Below are 22,518 nucleotides of genomic sequence, written 5' to 3'. Positions count from 1 at the left end.
CATTTCAGTTAATAAACCCAGGCACAGAAATGGGAAACCTCAGTGGGACATCTGGGACAGCAGCTCCAAACTAAGCATGTGGGAACTGCGGCTCTAAATGGAGAAAAATGAAGGAGAGGAGGAAGCAAAGCTGTGGTCTGGAAAAAGCAGGCCACACATTTGGAAGTGGTACTGAATGCTCCTGCAGGGAAGCAAAGGTACTTGTGCTTGAACTGCTCCTGCCACAATCAACCACCTGCCTGGAGAAGCTCTGCCAATAGAGAGACCACCTTCTCCCCTCTCGACCTCTTCTGAGCTAAACCTTAGCCATTGCAAAGGTTTTCCTACTGCCTAGCCAAAAATAGCTATGCCACAATTATTTCTTGTCTTCACCCCCAACATGAAAACCAGTTTACTTCACCTCTTTTAAGTATTAACTCCCACAAAAGTGTAACATGGAATGAAAGCTAATTGGAGTCTTGTCTTTGCTGGAGCAGGAACAAGACCATTTTATCAAGTAAATCTGCATGACAACAGCTACAGATTTGGAAGATAGGCGTTACAAAATCTACTAATTGTTCTCAACTGTAATCTTCAAAGCTCTTCTAAAAAGCAGTTATAGTTAGATGCTAAGAATAGAAAGGTTTCTAATCCTAAAACAAGATGAAGGAAAATTTTGCAGGAATTGTGAAGACAATGTTGAACAAGCAAGACTGAGAGAAATGACAGCACAGCTCTTAGCTCAGTTGCTAGAGGGACTGCAAAATATGCATGTGGGATTGTACATCACTGCCCAAAGCTTTTGCTTCAAGATGGGAGAGAAGTTTGGAGGTCAGGCTTGGTTTCCTGGCTCACTTCTCATTCAAGCAAAGCTGTGTAAATTCAGAGCTTTGAGAATTGGCCCCTGAGACTCTTAACAGACATCTAAAAAGAGCAGATGCAGTAACAACTCTTACCTCACAAAGATACTAAGGTACACATACAGCATTTCTATTTCTTGGTGCATTTTTCAGTAGGAGGAGAGAGAATACTATGTTTATCCTTAGCCTGGAGAGCATAAGTTTGAGGGAAGAGGGCCAGAAACTTTGTTATCCTGAATCTGGGACACAAACCCATCTCAGCACCACTGGCAGAGTTGACAGCAGGTTGCCATGAGGGCCATTCCCAGAGCAGAGCAATATCCTAAGAAAAGGGAAGAGCTGTGCTGCTTATTTGCACAAGATGTTCAGAAAATTGCTGTGCTATTTTGGAGGGTTTAAATCAGGGAAATCTCAGCAGTTTTACAGCCATCTCCTCTGCTCTGCAAATCAAATACAGAACGATTTACCAAAGCCCTGCTAAATTAACAGGCACACTCAGACAGACACACTTCCCATTTGCAAATACTGGGCTCAAAGCTGTACTGCTCAAATTCAGCAGATACATTCCAGATTCCAAGTCTCAGCATATGTTTCTTGTGTCTTCTGTTTCCATACCCCCAAATAAACTTAATCTCAAGAAAATCCCTGCATTTGCAAAATGTATCAATCCCATTTTATAGATGGGGAGACAGAGGCACAAAAGTGTGAGGTCAAGTCCCAAGGGATCTGTTCTATTTGCATTGTTCAGTTTCCCTCCTGGATGCCCTAATGTGAGTTGCAAAGGGTATTTTAAAATATAATAATTCCAGATTTGGAGACCAATAAATCTAATGTAATGCTAATTCTATAAATACATATATACATATCTGTATATATACTAAAGAAAAACCCCAATCACTCCATGTTCTCACACAGCTTTCCTGAAATGACTCATTCCCTATTTATTTGCTGTCTTGCTGCCAAAACTTGTTCACCAATTGTCACCCTTCATTTCTGCTCTCCTTGTTTATCACCCCAAAATGCTTATAACAAATGACTGGTGATGGCCTCATGACATTCTTTTTTAAAGCATTAGCTCCCAACTCTCCCTTTTATAGAGTGCAAACCCCAAACAATTCCCATTTGTGAGAGGAGATGTAGTGCTGGAATCTTCAGTTTTAATCAAGTCAAGCCTAGCGGTACTTATGCCATCCCTGATGCTAAGGGGATAGAGCACTGTCATACACCTCTAACTCCCTGTGTGCCACATGGTACTGATCTCAAAAACAGAATTTATGGAGAGGGGAAAAAATAAAGGTCAATCCCTAAACTCTTCAGTCCAGCAGATGAGCAGTGATGCTGAGTTTCCAGAGTTCTTAAATGTCACTTTCTTACTGCAGACGTATGCACCCAAGCAACAGCTGCATTTAGGATGGGGAAGCAACTTTGGTTTTGACCCCTGACCCAGCTGAGCCATCAGCTACACAAGCACTCTGTGCCACAAGTCCTCTCCTGGCTTAAAGATTCGCCCCCCCCCCCCCCCCCGTGGTGTAAACAGCAGCAGGCTTAAGCACATCTGTGGCACTGGGGTGACTCCTGGCTTGCATGGGTGAAAATGGCAGAACCAGCCACTCTGTACAGAGAAGCAGTGGAGTAACTAAAACATGGTGCTTTGAATCCCACTGTTTCCTGGACCACAGGACTGAAAGCAGCAGGAGCAGCTCACATGCTTATTTCTCCTGGGCAGACAAGCTGCACATTGTGCCGTGCTGAGACTTAGAAAAAACTTCAAGTGCTGAATCTCTGCTAGTCAGAGATACCATTGTCTCAAGCCAATTCTGCCACATTTCCTCCTTCCTCCACTGGTTGTCAGCACTGTGCTGTGCTGCAGCGGTGTCCAGCTGCGTCTTCTGCCCCAGGGAGGCTGCCCTTGGAGTACCTGGAAGTGCTACTTGATGAAGCTGCTCTGTAGCCGAGGGTTGCTGTCAGAGCTGTGCTGCTTTTGGGCCTCACGTCTCGGCAGTTTGAGCTCAGCTGGATATTGTCGGTGTCTGTCAGATCAAGGAAAGAAAGCTGGGGAACAGAGAGCTGCATCTGCCTCAGCAAGGTACCTGGGCACTACTCATCCAGCAGTGTCAAAGTAAATGGGGCCTGTGAAAGACTTAGACCAATTCCTTTCAAGCTGAAACAACAGGGACTGAAATTCCAGGAAAATTTCATCAGAAAGCAACATCTATAAGCTGCTCCCTTCTTTCACCATTTGGGAATGCAAGGGAGCTCACCTTTCCTTCTCCTAAGTTGTCTGAACTCAGCCATCTTGCCAGGTTGCCATCACTGCAGGGAATGCAACCTGTGGAACAGAGACCGGCTCCACTGGGAGTCTCCTGCCCGAGACACCAGTTCTTCACCTCTGTTTGCAATGTGGGCTTGGCCACTATGTCCTGATTCAGAAGGGACACAAGTACATGATTGCCTACAGGAGGTCTCCATGAAAACAGGTACCAAACACCACAGGCTGTCTCAGATAGCAGTGCACACCTCCACTGGACATGCTCCTGCCCAGCCTTCTTACACTCACTTCACACTGATACGGATGCCAAGACCAAGCTTGGTCTCCTGACCCCACTGTCCCTGCAACACTTCAGTCGCAGGAAGTACTGCCAGGGTACCTGCCGCCCAAGAGCTCTGTCTACTCCTGTATGCTTTCTTGGAGATGAAGAAAAAGGCATCCTACCTAATCCATCCCTACTCAGAAGGGGGCTGTTAGCAATGATATCCATGTACACAGCAGTCAAAACTGCTCTCTTCGTAACAGAATATACTTGGCTTCACCTACTCTGCTCATTAGAGTCCTTGGCTCTTTTATAGGCAGTTCCAGGGTTACCTGTGCCTCATTCCCCACTCTCCTGCAGCGTAACCAGTGGTATCGAGGACTTACTACATCCTCCTCCTCTTGCTAAAGCTGCCACCAAATTTACATCTGCCATGGGTTGTCATGGGTATGAAAAGATGGTGTTGGCAAAAGTGGTAAATTTTCTTAGGCACCTTTGCCAGAGTGTCTGTTCTCTGCAGCTAGTTGCTGCCTTCCTCCCCAGAGGTGGCCCAATGTCAAAGCTGCTAAATATATACAGCTATGTAAATATTTTATTTTATTTCAATCTTGTCACTATGAATATTTTAGTACAACATTTTGCTCTTAGTTTCTTGTGTCTCTCCCTCCTAAGGTAAGTGACCAGCGTGAACCATTTAGTGGCTAAAAATGGATGAAACATTCAAAATACCATGCACAGCAACAATACCATGTTATATGCATAAAGCCAGCTGAAAAGAAATCCATTATTTATTAGCTCTGTGCCTTATCAAGCCAAGCTCAAAGTGCATTTCCAACTGGATTCTTTAGAGGTACTGCTCTTGACTGCCTTGTTCCGTATACTCTAACTTCAGAGGCAGAAAATGAATTATTTCTTTTCCTGATGATCATATATTCCCTTTACCACTGTGGCTTCTAACCTCCAGGCTGTGACCCCACCATGCAGCCCGAGGGCTTTGAACATTTTTCCTATTTTCCATTCATTGCCTTTCTAGTGAAACAGATCTCTTCTGAGGCATAGTGCCATCCAACAGCTCTTACACCTTTCTAAATCCTCAAGGAAAAAGCATAAAAGGGAGTCTGGAATATACCTGACCCTGCTGGGTTGGGCACCAAGCCATTTGGGACACAAAACACTCCTTGTCAGGCACACAGCTGCTGCATAGACATCAAAGACTTGCCTTGAAAAACAGCCCACAGGGCCCCTCTCCCCCACAAAGGAGGGCACTCAGCCCTGTTCCAGCCCTGCAGACACTCACGGCAATCCTGCTCATCAGACTTGTCCTTGCAGTCTTCATCCCCATCACACTTCCAGTTCAGGTGGATGCATTCACCGTTGCCACACTGAAACTCGTGAGCTGCGCAGGTGTTGAGGGCTTTGGCATCGTAGCCACACTTCTCCATGGACTCGTCCGACTGATCCTCACAATCCGGCTGGTTGTCGCAGACCCACAGCTCTGGTATGCACACACTGTTGTTGCACTGGAACTCATTGGGGTTGCAGGTCAGAGGGGAGCATTTCCTTTCATCGCTGCCATCCCCGCAGTCATTGTCACCGTCACACACGAAGATGATGGAGATGCATGACTTGTTACTGCACTGGAACTCATTGGGAGAACAGGCTTGGGAATAGAAACAAACAGGTGAGCTGTGAGTCTCCAACCTGCCCCTCACCAATGTGCCAGCTTTAGCACATTAGGAATGTCTGAGACGGGGGAGAGCAAGGACACTAAAGCATTATATTGACTGTCCTAACCCAGAACATTACATTCTCAATGGTAAACTACATAGCAAGGAGGAGATGAAGACATAGTGGTCATCTCCCCAGCTGTGCTATAGTATGCATCCTCCATGGGCAGCCCTGAAGAACAAGGGGCAGCAGGGCTGCAAGAAGTGCACGTAGGAGAAGTGGGGGGCCAGCTGCAACACTGCGCTGGTGATAAGGCAAGGGCAAGCCCCAGTGTATGGGGTGGCAGCAAGGAAAGAGCATGGAGGTTGCAGGGTGGGCTGGAGGTGCACTGGCACGCACTGGTGGACGTCGCAGCGCTTCGCTCTGCTCCACACTGACATTATCAGCTTCCTGACTTTCACAAGCACAGAATCAGGTTTCAGGATTTCACAGTGTGCCTGGTTTTGGACATATTAAGTGGGATGTGTAGGGTAAATATTTAGTGAGTTGAGCATCAATTTAGCTGCAATCTGCCAGTAAGGCCCTTTACAACACACTGAATGCCTTCCCTGGAAATCACAACTCAACATTAACATACAAATGAGGCGTTTGTCAGATAAGAAGCTGAGTACTCTCCTCTTCAAGCCTAATGGGCAGCTGAACCAGAGAAGCCTGCTCAAATTAAACTTTCAGGTACTCCAAAAACGTACAGCTCACAGTCACTTTATTTCATCAAGGTATGGAGCAACCACGACCCTGTAAGACATTCTCCCTAAGCACTTTTAGGTAGTTACTTAAAAATAATTCTGCTTCTGCAGTTGCAGTCATATACAGGAAAGTGACAGCTTTGATAAATTACAAGTGCAATAAATATACAAATAAATTCCAGTAAGGTTGGTTTTTTGTTTTACATTGTGCTTGGGAGTCTTTTTGTCTTCAGAAGCAGAACTATTTACCACAGAGCCCCTGGGATAAACCACACAGTTCAGATAGTACCGATCACTGCGTGGCAAGTGCATCAGCAGAATCTGGGTAAAGGAGTTGTCATAGCCTAGCTTTCAGCCAACAAAAGGAACTCAGCAGTATTCTACTGAAATATTATGTCTGTTTTATACCTGGAATGAAAGCCTATTTATCTAGCAATTAAGAATATGTGCACTTGTACACAGATACATATTTACATTCCAGCTTGCAAACTTGCTGGGGTATCTGCTAACCTAACCAGCCTGTAGTTTTACATCACAGTGTGACAGTACATATATCTCTCGCTTCCTGCCCTGTGTTCTGTTCCATTTACTCCCAAACTTACAAGATGTTACTGTGTGTACCAGATTAGCAATCTGCCTAATTAGAAGAAAAATAGGTTTGCCTTCCTTGATGCAATACTACCATGCACTGGCTACAACCCAAGCTCCCTCTAACAGGGATAAATGTTAAAGAGAATCTTAACTGCATGCTGCTGTGCCCAACTTGACATCAATAATTAAATGCAACAGAGTGTGGTCATCAAAGGAGCATCTTGCGTTAAACACCAAAGTATCATCTGGCTCAGGAAGGTTGCTCAGGCTCCTTCTGTACCCAGCAGACTATTCTGCATATAGAAAGATGCCCTTAACAAGCAACTCCTGCCACCTACCTTGGGACAAGCACTGTCCCTTGGAGGGGCTTATATGTCTCATCTCCAAACAGAGGGACCTGAGATTAGACAACTAAGGATAGGAGATGAATCCCTCTTATATGGACATGAAATATGAGCACAGTCTGGTGGGCAAGTATCTGAAAAAAACCCTTCTTTGCATAGGAGAATCAAGACCTTTAAAATGCTCCATTTTTCACCCAAATGCTGCTCTTTTTCTTCATAGACCATACTCTTCTATCCTTATCCCATAACTAGAAATAATCTACTAACCCTACTGATCAGTACACAGCTGTATAACCTAACACTCTCTTCAAGTGATGCATAATACGGGAGTGACAAGTGGAAATGTAGGAAATGTAAGGTCACAGTTATAATCTTACCAATCTATTTAAAAAAGGAAGTGGAAAACAGGAACATTTCCAGAGCTATGTGCAGTTTCTGTAACAGATCAAGGCTGAGAAGAAGAAATTGCTTTTTTGGCATTATTTTTGATGAATCTCAGAAACAGATCAATGAGCAGAATCTTGCATAGTCCTTTGATCCCTAATTTCTGGTCAAGGTTGAATGATTCACACACTCCAAATGTGCATTAATTTCCTTCCCCCCAACTGCAATGAGCCCATCTTTTTCCCTCGTTGTTTCCCTGGTCCCACCTCCACCCCTCCTTCTGTCTGTATGCATTTTCTTTCAGATCCTTCAGAAATCTGCTGCACTGGCAAATTAACGACTGATAAACATATGTGTGGGATACAGACAATGGAAGTTTGCACAAAAGCTTCTCCTCTGCACCTACAAATCCCAGCACAGATATAAAATTACTGATAATCGCAGCCAGAAAATAGCAGCACTTCAGTTTTTGCATCCTCTCATGAGGACTTTCTCAGTGAAGCTTGTGAATTACTAGCTAGAAAAATTGCATGGTCATGATTATTTTATTTCCTTTTAAATATTAAATTTAGTGTGATGACAGCACTAGACGATGAGTTCTCCCTCCACTGAGCAAGCACTGCAGTCTGGCTGTTGCTAACTCCCCCCTTCCCACCACCACAGTCCTCAGGTGGGGATTAATCCCTGTAACTCACTCAACACAGCTAAAGCCAGGGGCAGAGGCACCAGCACTGACTGTGCTCAAGATCTTCCTGCCTGCAATTACAGCACCCATGCACTGCTGGGACAGCCAGTAAAAGTGATGGGCTACTACCACTGTGTCACGACAAGAAGGCCTCTGGACAGCCACCAGAGCTGTCACAGGGACCAATGCAGCCAGTGGCAGTGCCAAATGGGAGCACATGGTCCCTTCACTACAGAAGGCTGCTCTTGGCACATTTTAGTGAACTGAAGAAATAAAAATGCTCTTTTCCATTTGAAGACCTAATGACCATCTTCAGGTCAGCTCATATAGGACAGTTCCTTCTGGGTCACACAGGTCCCCAGCAGAGATCTCCATCTCTTTGTGCAGCTGGCCCTCCTGCTGGCCATGGGAAGACAGATAACCTCACAATTCCTCTCACACTTCCATTATCCTCTCTGACAGCTAAAATCTGCAGGGCATGCCAGGATAAAGCAAAGTCTGCAGCTTTCAGCCACTTGGGAGCTTGCTCTGGCACAAACAGGCAACAGAGGAGAAAAGCTGCTTATAATCCCTCTGTACCTAGGCAAGAGCCAGCACACTTGTGCTCTTTGGGATCCCTGCTGCATGGTTTGAAGAACCTAGTAAAAAGTAGCACTACAAATCATCTTACATAGCACCTGGAGAGACAAGGATAGGAAAGCAAAGGCCCAGAGACAGTTTACTTCACATCTCCTTTCATAAATATGCTAGAATACCTAGGCAGTTCCATCACATTTCAGTAGAAAATGTGTGAATAGTAATTAAATGATCACTGGGGTATTTTTCTTTTACTTGAGCAACTTGCTTGCAGTCTCTGATTTTGCTGCCTGCCCCACTGTAAGCTTATCTGTGCAAAACAAAGGAAACTAAAATTAGCTTGCTTGCCTTAGTGCCAAAGAAACTAATAAAGGTTGTACTCCGAGATGCAAAAACTACTTCAAATATAAAGTGATCCCAGCAGAAAACTTGGAAATGTTTGTCAAGAAGTGTTTAACCAACTGTACTGTAATCTGTTAAGCTTCTTTATAGTTTTAGAAAGCAAAATATCAAATCTAAATGACAGTGTACATGTGCTCTGGCCTATAGATAATATATTCCAGAGGTGTTCTGAATTAATTTCTGCCTCGTACTATATACCAACACATAGAGCACAACTGTCACCACTTTTCCCTCACAGCTGCAGTCTTCTTCTGTCCCTTGAGGAGAGTGGAGCAGAAGCAGTCTTTGAATAGAGGAAGTTTAAAAAAGAAAGAAAAAAGGAGAGAGAGAGACTGCAGTTGTGGAGTTAGTGTTTTAGTACCGGCTGCTTCTGTTTTGCCTAGAGCCAGGATTTAACCACAGGCTTTAGTGAGTAATCTGGTGCAGCAGGAAAAATCTTAGCTCAGGCTCTGCACCCAAAAAATTAAACTAATTCTACCTCATGCTTTTGAATGCTTACAGAGAAAAGTAGAATGTTGTGAAGATACAGAGCACTCTTTGAGAACTGTAATTGCAAAAAATATACATTTATACAGTGTTTCTACAGTGGACACCTCTACCAAGCAGGGATCCTCAAATCAGGATAAAACCTAAAATATGAAACAAACAGGATATTCATCATTAATAGGAGCTGTACAATGGACTATAACTGCTGCCACTGATAATCTTTAAAGATTTTCTAGCTTTTCAGTAGGAGTCAGTTATTTAATTCATCACTTGCCTCCAAAAAAAAAAAGGTAAAGGTACTTTTTTGTGGTAAAGTGGATAACAGCAATTACTGATGTGCAAGACAAGAAAATATGAATCATTACACTGTATTTTTCTGACACCCTCCCCAGAGCAACTTCAATAAAAGTGTGGCTCAAAATTCCTTGTTTGCTTAAAGGACCTGATAAAGGATCTTCTAAAGAAGGTGAAGGATGATTTGCACATATAATGTTTGCACTGGGGAGGGAGAGATCTGCTGGTGATTTTCCACTGCTTCAACATTGGCAAGAGAGACTGGTGGACTTCAGAACTTATCCTAAGCTTGTGAGGTTTAGGGTCTAAGCTCCACTTGACTGCAGGAGTAGAATGACCGAGCTTCATCTGCCCAATTATTCTGCATGAGGTGCAAACCCAGCTAACACAGCTCACATAAATTGATCTCTGTGCTGGATAAGGTCACAGAATCCAGACAGGCTAAATTAAGCTGGAATTCCCAGTCCAGTTACTAGTGCTGTCATCATGCTAGTTTTATATAAACTGCATGTATTTTCAGGCTTAATTGTATCTAAATTATTTGTTTTGTCTGCAGATAATGGCTGTGCTTACCTAATATCTGAGTATTTCATACAGATTTCTGGACAAATGTCAGTCTTTAAAGCACGGATTCACGCCTAGAAGGACAACTTTCCCATGGAAAGCTACTCTCCAGAAAGGACAGCAAAAGAGATGGAGGTAAATGAAGATGACCTTGAAGTGCATTGCTCTAAAAAAATGACAGGCCTCCCATGGAGGGAGTAATGCAGCTGAATTGCAGCCTCACCACTAACAGTGGTTGTTGCTATGGTGATTGATACCGAAAAGCCCATATAGATGAAGACTGCAGAAGGAATAGTAATTCCTGATATTGTTCACATCACTAATGTAGCTAAGGAGCCATCTCACACACTCTTGCAAATTAGTATTTGCATGTGCTTGCTGCCTTTGCCACGCTCTCCCCTCCAACACAAATGAGTTATTTTTCTATTCTGTGCAGCACTATTTGCATACTATTAGTTAATTATAATGGAGCAACCAGATACCAAAGCCCCTGCTGATAAATAATAGTTGGTTCAAAAAATGTATTTACTGATTTAGAATGTATTTCCTGAGAATCATATATTCATCCAAAGTGGCTTAATTTTCTGAAAATGGAATTAACTATAACCCCACAATTTATGGAGAGAAGCTGCTTACATGCAAAATGTATGCACACGATGAATTTCTTCCCTGGCTTTAAACTTACTGATGTGCAATAAGGTTGCTAACTCATACCTGAAGTCGCCTCAACTGTACTTCATAGCAGGAAAGCATTAGGAAGTTTAGCATAGGTTTGCCTGGTTACGTGACTGAAAATAACCTCAAAATAAGAACAAGTGAGTCCAGTGTAGAGGGTTTAAGGATAAAACAAAACAGCTTGGGAATAAAAAAAGGATGGTCAGAATGCCTAAGGTTGATATTGTGCTGCTTTTTGTTAAAATCCAAGATACCCTATGGATATCATGGGGATAAAGACATTATCGTTGCCCTTCTGTATTCTGATATAATCAGCTGAATAAGACTGGAGTTGTTTAGTACTAGCCAAAATTTAAATGGAAAAGAAATATGCTGGGATGTGTTTGGTGGGTTCATTTTCTGACTCTGAAAATTGAAACCTGTATGGGACAAGCTCACTGCTATTCCCTCAGACATGACTTGCTTATTAAAATGGCAATTTTACAAATCACACCAATTTGGCAAATCCCTCAGAAACATCTGATCATATCCACATAACTAACAGCTGCTCTAACAGCACCACATAAAATCCTGTTTTTCTGAGGAATATATAAACAATCTTCCAGCAACCAGAACTGAGTATTACTGAACAGGGTCTTGATCCTGTGACAGTAGGCACAAAACCCACACTCTGCATATGCAGACCTCCTGGATTCAACAGCCCTCCCTGTGGTTGTGAGGACTGCCTGCACCGAATTTGCTGTATTAACAGGACTTAATTTTGCCATTGCAGAGTTTAAATCCCAGACTCTTTGCCAGGAAAAACCTACTCCATTGACCTCATCTTCCATCCACTGGGCAGTCTTCAGCTCTGGTCTCAGCTGCTAATACAGAGACATGAATTGCCTTATTATACCTGCCTCATTTTTCCATTGCTTTTTGGTTTCCTATGTCCAGCTCAGGACAGAGACTTCATCAGGATCTTAACAGCTAACTTTAGTCACACTGGTAAATTAAGCTCTGTTTTTTTCTGACTGGAAAAGGCAAGGAATTCAAACCCATGTCTGTTGGTCCACAGCTATGTTACTGGCCTGCCACTTCCTCCTTATCCACACATTCCCAAGCACAGGGATGGCACCAGTTTAACCAGCTGGCAAACTGAACTGTTCCACCAGAATCAATCAAGTTTTTTATGCTGCCATAACCAAAAAGGGAAGCCTGTAACAATCCACAATACTTATCTTTATTGGACACAGACAAGGAACAAGAGAGCAGCAACTGCCACTACAAAACTGCATGAGTTACTCATGCTTGTGCAGCTACTCTTCATGTGATGAAAACTGCACACATCTCGCTACACAGGCCTATCTGTGAAAAAGAAGACTAAAGAAAAGCCACATTTGCCAGGATGCTTCTGAACCAATATGATAAACATGTAAGGCAGAGAGAAAAGCCTCGCTTCAGCAGCTGAGGGCTCACAGGTTTTAGCTCAGCTGAGTAATGAGTAACAGAGCAGTGCTCATGTTGCAAGCAAAAAGGTCACTGCCCCATAAAATCTCCACTTCCACTAATCTGTTTTGCTTGATGGGAAATCTCTGTAAGAGGAGATACTTCTTATTGCAGTTTGCTTCACTATGAGACTTAAACATTCATGGGATTTAGAATATGGCACTATTAACTCTTCTGGAGCACACACAGAGCAAGGAAACACTTGAGAGTTGTCGCATCTCACCCCCCCCCCCCCCCCCCCCCCAGTTTATTCATCTCTCACATTTCCCTACAAACATGATTCAAAGTGAGTTTGGATACAGGTTCAATAACAATTAAAAAGATGCTTTTGAAATAAAACAGTTCGCAAGATCTGAAGGGAAGAGTACCTTAAAAAAGCATTGAGATACAGTGGAGACAAGCCGCAGAATTCAGTGTAGCCACATTCAAGGTTATGAATATATGGCAAAGTCCATAACGGCAAGAGCACTGCGGTGGTTTTGGGAGGGAGGGAGATTGACAGACTTCAGGGAACAACAAGCCCCTAATTATTTTCAGCTATGTGATATTAGGGGGCACAGCTATTATTTGATACAAACAACATACCCATGTAACATACCCACAATTCCACAGAAGAACAGCAATCATTTGTGGAAAATATGCCTTAGATTTTCTACTCAAATGGGAAATTTAAGCACTGAGTGACACTCACTGCAATTAAAAGTGTAAGGGTCGTGTGCTAACTGCACTCATTTTAATAGTAGTGAGATTTCTATGGCATTAGGCTCTGCCCTTCAATTTCTATGGATTCGAAATAGAAGGTAGCACTTTACTGGATTTGGGCTGAGATAAAGAATCAATTGTACATTACCAGCAATTATCTTAAACTTGTTGGAAAAAACAAGTGTATTGAAGTGTATTTTTATATTCCCAGTTATATTTTATCAAATAAACTAATTTCTTTGCAAAATATAAGCAAAGTTAATCCAACCATTATATCTTCCTCTGAATGAAGATAGCGTCTTTCAGCCACTTAGATAGCTTTCAGATGTTGTTTTATCCATTAACGTGACTCATAAACCAGCTTTTTTTCGCTTTTGCATCAAACATTACATAGTCCCCTTCTGCGTAGGATTCTACTGAGTTCAAACTAACCAATTTTGATTCAGTCTTCAGATCATATGCTCAGGAAGCGTAACTGTTAAGCACTTGTTAATTAGCCCAACGCATATGTACCCATAGCCACTGAAGGATGGAACTCCTACCCACGAATCTGCCATCCTAACATGCTTGTTGGCACTGACAGCTATGGAAGATTTCCCTTAATAAAACTAAACAGATTCTTGCTTTTTGGATGAATAGGCTCAGAATTATAGCTCCATTCTTATGAAAAAAGCACTTCAGGGATATGAAACACAATGACATTTGCCAATAAGAGATGCAATTTCTTGGCTATTTCAACTCCAAGAGCTCTAACTGTTGAAAGATAGACTGCCCAGAAGATAAACATAACTACAGGCCAATATTTTCTCCTCTGACAGTATGACATGTGAAATTGGAAAGAAGAATCAGAGACAACTTCTGTTAAACTACAGAAAGAGCAGCAGGACAAAGCTTTTTTGTGTGTGCACATGTAACATGCAGTCAAGCAATATTAGGCTTTCATTATAATTATTCACAAATCTTTGTGTAAATCCAGTTCCTTTATACCCCTCTACCACAACTTTGTGAAAGAAAAACTATTTGGGATGTGTAGGATGTGTGTATGTGTAACTGTGTGCTTGCAGTGGGTTCTTTGCACGCTATCTATTCTTTTTCTCTAGCGTATCTTCAGGAAAACATCGTAAAAGTATCAAACTCTAAACTGTCTTGTTTTCATATTGTGTTTGCATCTATTAGCTATAAAGAATAAATTATTCATGGAACATACCGATAGAGACAATTTATCCGTAAGGAGGGATCAGCAGAGAGCAAATGTGCAGAGGTCACCACCAAAGGCTGCTGTGGTGAGCAAGGCGCCTCTCAGTACTGGGAAAATCCATTTGCAGAATGTTACACATGCCTGTTCTTTTTTAAACCGAAGCTCAAGAGACAACAGTTGGGAAAAAAGTGCAATTTTTACCTAACCTTCTGCAGGTAGAGCTCTGGCACAGCTTAGCCCATGGCTTTAGAGTTTAATTCTTCATTTATGCAACAATTATCTTACCTCTAAACCAAATTCATGTAGTTTTTTTACATTTAATTACAACAAGCATCCAATATGTTAAAAATGCAGCTACTTTCATTCTTCCTTGTAAGAATGCAATTAAAGGCAGCTACCAATCTCATTTTTCTTGCTGTTTTGTTCTGAAGGAACTCAGGACAAATATGATTATGGGCTGAGATTTTTCCTAAACAACAATAGGGATTTTCCTGCAATTACCATTGCTTTTGAAGGAGCCCTAATACTTTAAGCAGTGATAAAGTGGCAGCTGTACATATTTAATTTCTGAGAGCCAGGGCATAATGCACAAGCATTAATCCCTCCAGCTGTCCAGTAATTAAACACCATGTAAAGCCCAGAGGATATCATTGCTGTGCTACCTTATCTTATTTATGGAGGACTTTCATTTGTTAAATCTAGATATTTCCTTGCCATTCTTGGAAATAGCTAGGTTCCTCCATTATGGCAAGTGTCCTCAAGTTACAGGACCTTCTATAAAATAACAGGAATTTCAGACTAGCCGTGTCTCTTTTATCACATGCTGCAATAATAATGAATAGTGATGGTAGATTAATGTTTCCTCTGCAAGCCTGAATGCAATACTAGGGGCTTTAGCCCCATCAAAATGGGTGCATTTCTCGGGGATAATATATGGCAAAACCTTTGGGTTTGATTTCTCTCTGAGCTGACTGAGGAACAGAACACTGAGTACCTAGCCTGTTAATGAAGGTAATGAACAGTATTTGTAACTTGGACAAAAGCATGTCTGAATCAGGCTGCAACGGAAGATTAAATTAGTGCTACATTATCACCAAGTAAAAACCTCTCAGTAGGATCTGTGGAGATGTGGAACAAACAATCAGTACGGTCAAATCCCCATAGGTAGTCACATAGAAGTGTGAGAACACAGATACCTTCTGCTGCATGAAGAAGAAAATGATGCTGAGATGACATAATGCTCCTTACTGCTACAGGACAATGATAAAAGATGATAAAACAATTTAACTGTCAACAGAAAGGTCATTTCACATGAGCGTAGGTGCAGCAGCAGTGTGAAGGAAGGTGGCTTTAAATAGCTTTGAAATTTACCCATTTCAGCTGGCTCATCTCCAGGTAGATGTGATGGAGGGATCAGACCAGCTTTAGCCTGCTTTAAATTCTGCCTTCTGCCAATGTTTCTCAGGTGACAGTAGGACTACTGAGCAGCGCATTGGAAATAGTTGACTCTGAAAATTTTCTACACTTGGATCTTCCAAGAAAAGGACCCATCGCTGCAGCCACTGCTACTTTTTATGGAGAATCACACATGTGTCTGGAGCCTTGCCAGGAAAGAATAAGTGAAAAGCTCCTACCCTGAGGATCTTTTAAATGATATACATACCATGGAACTGTGAAGACTGTGAGCCACCATGGCAAGGAGGTGTAGCTTACATCAGAACAAGACTCTGCTTACTGTTGTTTCCATTATTAAGAAACTCTATCCAGTTTGTTAACTTTTAGTCTGGCATAGAATCATAGAATAGTTAGGGTTGTAAAGGGCCTTAAGATCATCCAGTTCCAACCCCCCTGCCATGGGCAGGGACACCTCACACTAAATCATGCCACCCAAGGCTTCGTCCAACCTGGCCTTGAACACCACCAGGGATGGAGCATTTACAGCTTCCCTGGGCAACCCATTCCAGTGCCTCACCACCCTCTCAGTAAAGAATTTCTTCCTTATATCCAATCTAAGCATATCATAAGGCTGAAAATCCAGAACTATTTCTGAGATATATGGTCAGCAATGAAAAGCTGGAAGACCAGGGTCCAAAAGAAGACGCTCTCAGTAATGAGGGTGTCACTGTCATGAGATTCCTGCAGGAATTGCTGACTCGCACCCTTTAACACCTTTATGAGATCAGTGTGTGTACCTGCCCAAGGTCCCATGGATCGCTGTCTCTGTTAAGCAGAATAAATCTTGGTATGGGAAAATAGCTTATTATGCTATCGATGTATCAATGAATACATCATTTCATTGTATCTGACTATTGGGAAAATTGTACACTTCCAAAACTCCTCATCTGCAAGACATCATTTCCATACTGCACGCAACAAGTGGTCCAGGTGAGAACCAGTAAAACAACCAGAAGAGATGGGGCCAGAGCCTTGCTTTCTCTGTTGAGCATCCCAGTGTCCTGTCAGGAGGAACAAGTGATGTGTGCATTAAAGGCATTCACTGACTACTTCGGCTCCTACTGGGTGGGGTATCTCTTCTGTTCTAAAGCCATGCTGAAATGATCTCTGCCTTCCTGAGCAGCTAAGAAAACACTGGTTAGTACCTCTCCTAGCAGAAATTTAACAAGTTCTGCAGTAGTTAGCAAAGTCCAGTCTGACCCTGAGTTGTGGTGCTTTAATTACAGTCTCTCATATTTAATTTCTCTTTTTAGTCTCAGTAAATGCGTTCCTAAGCTTATCCAATCAATTGTGACAAAGGTTAGGGACACTGGGAGCAAAAACCTCATCCAGGGAAATAAGTAAGAGGATGCCAGCACCTCCAAGCTGGGAAATTCAAGACTGCTCTTACATTATTAACTGTTGATGTCTATTTTAGAGGACTAAACCTGACCTATGACTACAACACTTCTAGTGTTGTAAAGAAACAAATTACTTCTGCTTTGAAGAACTGAAAAATAAGAGGGTTTATTCTTTTGTATACTCTTTTGTTTAAAAAAGGCAGATGAATTTTCAGAAGTTGTTTGTGCACTGGAAGTTAGCAGTGGACTTAAAGCCTACCTGGAAGTAAATTATTTAGGCAGACAGGCACTTAGCTACCTATATGTAAGGATTAATACCCACTACTAATCCCTGGTGCCATTACAGCCTTGCAGACACAAATCTGAATCCCTAATCACTGGTACTTAATCCACTGCAGGTTAAATAAGTCACAGCTTCTACTGCTTGCTTGGGAAATTCTTCCACAGGTGAAAATCACACCAGTTTTATATCTTGTTCATGGGTGAACAAGAACAATGAAGTGCCTTACCATCCCCTGATAATGGCTTCCAAGCAGTATGATGGGGTCAATGCTTATGAAAATAACTGCTCTCCTAATATTGGTACCAAACAAGGCCTAACAGGCTATCAGAGGCTGACAGATCTCTTTGGAATTTTTTACTTTACTGGATTTCACCTATCAAATTGTTGTTTCTCACTCCAGACATGGCAAACAGGACCCTTATTTCAGATAAATACAGTCTGCTTTGCTTATTCCTAAGGCAGATGAGAAATCCAAAGGAAATATTTTATTTATCCATTCTTTGAGATTATTTGTCTGGGGTTTTTTAGCATATCTGCAGGTAAATCCACATCTTACTAGCTGCAGCTGAACCCTTTGTCTAAAGGGGATTGCGCAAGGACAGCATAAAAGACTGCAAATTCTCTCCTTCCTTGAAGGAAAGATATTCTGAGGACTGCTTTGACAAATCTTTTTCAGATCACACAGGGTGCTAATCAAAACAGCAAGTCTTCAACAGTGACCAAAAGCAAAGGAGAAGGATGTAAAGCACAGTTTGTTTCCATTTGTGCAAGATGATGCACCAAAGATATGGGTCGTAAAAAGCACAAAGGAAAATCAAACCCAAACAGAAGATTCTCTTATTCATATTCAATACTTTTGCCCCCAGATTTCTGGACAGCAGCTTTCTTCCTCCAGCTGGCTGTGCCAGTGCTTACAGTGACTATGCTGGATAAATTTCACACTGATTCAAAAAGCAATTAATTCTGAGAAGAAAAATCCATCAAGAATTATCAAATCCAGAACCATGTCTGAAAAGCAAGTTTTGGAGGCCAGAAGCAGACACAGGAGTAAGAACCGTGACACACTTGAACTGTTCTCACAGTTTTGGATGATTCTACCACCATAACCACAGTTTTTCTTTCCCACAGTGGATCCTCCCTTGACTTGGACTGTGAACATTTTGACACAGGGACAGGCACTTGCACAGTCTCAGCACAACCAATCCTTGCTCTTGTATCTGTAACCAGCACAATATTATTAGTGGTACAAATTACCAATGTAGAAATGCAGGCTCAAGTAATGTTCATAAACTCCATATTAAGTCCTTTTGAAGAACTTATAATACAAAGAGCTAGCTGTTCCTCTCAAAAAATAGGAGTATTGATAACTTAAATGTTTGAAGTGTCACATTAGCTTGAAACAGAACTAATAGTTTTGTTAACATGGATTTAGAAAGAGCTTAGTGTTTTTCTTCTGGATGCCCTCACAGTATCTTCAAGTCATTTTCCACTTGTTTATTGCACATGCAGGTTCTCACCATAGAAATTATCCTGAGCATAAATAAACTCCCTTCTAAATGTTTATCCAGAAAGATGTGTTATTTATAGACAATATGGTCAGCTCTGTGAGCGGTGCGCCTCAGCTATGACGGGTTGATCTGCTCCAAGGGGTTGCAGGTGACAGGCAGTGCTAAAGCTTCTTTTAAAATGAGAACAAAACCATGAGTGCAGAGGTTAAACAACAAAAAAAGAGAGAGATAAGAGCAAATGGATAGAAGAGGATTCTAAACAGAGAAGAAATGGGAATGTTAACAAATATCAGTGGATATAGGCTTAGTGAGGTTTATCAGATCTGGATAAAAGACAGGATAGCTATCAATCCTCCATAAGCTCTCAGAGTTTAAACGGCTAAGACATTTGTTCTCATCCATGAAGAAAACACCTTAATTTGACAAGCAACCTCACTGAAAATGCTCCCACTAGAGCCATTCAGTAGTGCCTCCTGTTTCCTCCTTCAAGCGAGTTTAATGCCTTCGAAAAATGTTGAGTTGACAGACCTTATGACTGAAAGCTTCTGATGTTTGCCCCCACCCAGGAAGCTCCAAGTCTGCCTGTCAGTGCCTTTCTGCCTGGTTCTCTTGCCACAGTATGACCCATCCCACATTCAGACTCTGGAGCGACTTCACGGTAGAGATTGACAATGTGCAGCCACCGAGGTAGCAGCCAGTGTGGAGAAAACGTTCAGTCGCAGAAGGAACTAGGTGAAAGTCGCTAATTCTTTTCCCATGAGTTACTGAGCAAACATCAGAAGATGTATATTTCCCTTAAATTTCCATTTTAAGAACCCACGTGTGCACTAAAACTGTGTAAGATAAGCAGGACTAGAGATGCTGAAACATCCAGAAGAGAAACACTCAGCTATTTCTAAATCCATTAATAGCATCATTATGCTGAAATTATGTGGCATTCGGAACATACTCACATTCATGTTGGTGGTTACCTAGCGCTTGGAAAAAAAGAAGTTCAAAGAAATTTCAAGTAGATCTTTGTGATAAACGAAAGACTCCATGTGACAACTCCTACTGGTGTAAGCACCAGGAGCAGTTTCTTAATAGCCTGGGATTGTTTGCACTCAAAAGAATTTAATAACAAACCGAGTTACTTAAGAACAGTATTAGAAAGGTGATTTTACTTCTGCATAGACTGGTAAGGCTGATATTCCCTAAGTTCTGGTGGTCCGTATAAAAATAAAATTAGAAAATCAGCTGGGATACTGAAGGGAGCCACAAAATGAATCAAGCATTCATTTAAAAGAAAATATTTGACAACAAGAAGCATAAAGAACTAAATATGCTTAGTCTATCAAAAAGACAGTTTGAGAAATGGCTTGATTACACAGTGTAGGAGTTTTCACAGAGGGAAAACACTCTTAAAGAGCTCTTTCATTCAGCAGAGAAAGGCCTAATAAAAGGCAATGGCCATTTAGGAACTGAATGTAAAACAGTTACAGTAAATAGTATATCATTCTCTTTCTGTCCAGAAACCAACAAGCTATTAATAAAGAAATGTCCAGGCCTATCTATTATACCCCAGCAGAAGCTAGCCTTAGTCTATAGAGCTACACTCTGCAGGAGGAAGGACATGGCCATAAGCTGCTGAGCTACCACAGAGGAAGGTTTGAACATTATTATTGAAGTCCTTACCACAGCATCTGGGTATTAACCCTGACAATCATGTTCCAAACTGACTAGCTATATTCTGCTACAGTAGCAAAAGAATACTTAATTCTCCACAGAGTTCACTTTATAGTTTCCAGCCAGCTCCAACTGGAGCATCCTTCTTTCCTCTCTCTCTCTCAAATTCACTACTTCGCACTGCAAATGTAGAGTGAATGACTTTGTTGGCAGGAAAAGTCATCCCTTTACATGCAATTTGTAATAGGACTTTCATGGTTGGAAAGGGAGATGTCACATACATATTAAAGTATTACTCTAACTCACCAGGAGTGCAACCAGCTTCATCAATACCACTTTCACAATCCTTCTGTCCATCACATCTCCAGGACGACGGGATACATTTGTTGCTTAAGTCTCCACAGCTGATTTTTTCAGATGGACATACTTGCTTGGCTGGAAGAATAAATTAAAGGAAAAAAAACAGTAAGTTAAACATAATTCTAGACATTCCTAACACTGTTTACCGTTTTAAAGTTACTTTTATTTTGCATGGCTCAATCCTGAGACGTATTGTAATGAAATCTCAGGTCAACGCTGATTTTGAGGTATGGCTGCTTACATGTCCTGTATGTGTTCCCCAAAAGAGAACACAAAACCTATATGGAAGGGAGAGAAGAAAAGAAAAAGTGCACCACTGTTTATTTCAACAAAATCCCAGAAACTTAATTTTAAATGCAAAGAAATTAGGAGACAAGAACAGAACTCAGGTTTATATGCAACTTCTACCTAGCATTTTCTTGCAGGCGGGGTCTTACTTCTGGCCATCCCAGGGACCCGGAGCTGCAACAAAAAGTGCATAGGCCCCGTGGATCTTCAAACATTCTTGGAGCCTGGCGGGGCCTTTTCCCACCTTGTCCTTGTTATCCCAGTCCATGCATGGGCTAGAAGCGCCCAGCTTCATGCTGCCACTTTTCTCTCTGCAACATGCTGCTTCTTCTTGAATTAGGTCTTCTTGCACAGGCTTCCCCAGAAACAAGGACCTTCCTGTCCTTCCAGCCTGTTCCTGACCCAGCCAATCCCTTTCAGAATGCAACTGTACAGGAACATGCAAATAAAACAAATACACACAGTTGCTTCAATGGATCAACAGGGATTTCAACTGAGAACCTAGGGCACTGGCTGTATGTGACTGCCTCAAATCCTCAATACACTGTACTTTTTGCTATTAGAACACTAACATCCTGCACGCACAGCAGCAGTAGTACTGGATAAACTACTCTGAAAACACTACCTCAAATTGAATCAGGAAAAACAAATTGCCTAATTTTATCATAAGGGTTTACTTTTATGTTTGGTATTACAAGGCAATTTCTAAATATAACGATCTAGGCAGATTATGGTCAGTAAACCTCAGGAAAAAGTGGCAAGCAAAAGCGTGAACTTAACATATGTTAAACTGAACTGTCTACATTAAAGGCAACTGTGGTCTAAGACACAGAGACACCGGAAGACATGCAAAAGCAATAATGCTGGTACATGCAAGTATACAACTATGAAAAAAAACCTGACAAATTTATCTGGAACCAAGTAAGCTGTGAAGCTTGTTCTCTTATTCTGCATTGCCAAAATTCCTAGGGTTTTTTTACATACTAGTGTAAAGAGCAACAGATCTACATTTATTGTGACAAGGCTGCTTGAATGCATAATGTTCCACAGCTTCAACAATTATTTAGTATTCTGGAATCATCATCCAGTTTGGCAGGATTTGCTTATTAAACAGACCAGTTTCTCTCTTGAAAAAAATTACATGTTTTCAAATAGTTCTTCCATTGGTATTAATGATTATATTTAGATATATATATGTATACACACACACATATATATAACTGCAGGTCTACTGAAAAGGGAGGAACCTAACTTCTGCATTAAAACTTTTCCATTACCCTGCTCTGGTAAAGGTGTTTATGCACAGTCAATCCATTTCCAATGTGCTGAGTAAAAGAAGATGAAAATGATATCCCTGCATTTCCACCTGCACAAGAAAGTTGTAGAGGAGCATCTTACAGCCCCAAAGCATCAATCAGCCACTTAGAAGGCAGCACCACTTAATCC

The 22,518-nt window shown here is 41.7% G+C and overlaps 1 protein-coding gene across 1 annotated transcript in view; it reads right to left on the bottom strand.

Moving 5' to 3' along the window:
- LRP8 (LDL receptor related protein 8) overlaps window positions 1-22,518 on the bottom strand; it is a gene marked incomplete at both ends in the record, with an annotated part of 192,680 nt that overhangs the window by 20,134 nt on the left and 150,028 nt on the right. The window contains 2 exons of the mRNA XM_080623351.1: window positions 4,668-5,030; window positions 20,731-20,859. Of these exons, the coding sequence (XP_080479477.1) occupies window positions 4,668-5,030; window positions 20,731-20,859 (492 nt within the window). The remainder of the gene's footprint in view (window positions 1-4,667; window positions 5,031-20,730; window positions 20,860-22,518) is intronic.

This window comes from Psittacula echo (genome assembly GCF_963264785.1).
Source record: "Psittacula echo genome assembly, chromosome: 7".
NCBI classification, from domain to species: domain Eukaryota; kingdom Metazoa; phylum Chordata; class Aves; order Psittaciformes; family Psittacidae; genus Psittacula; species Psittacula echo.
The sequence above is the reverse complement of the archived record's forward strand: the minus strand, read 5'-3'. Positions and strand labels throughout refer to the sequence as shown.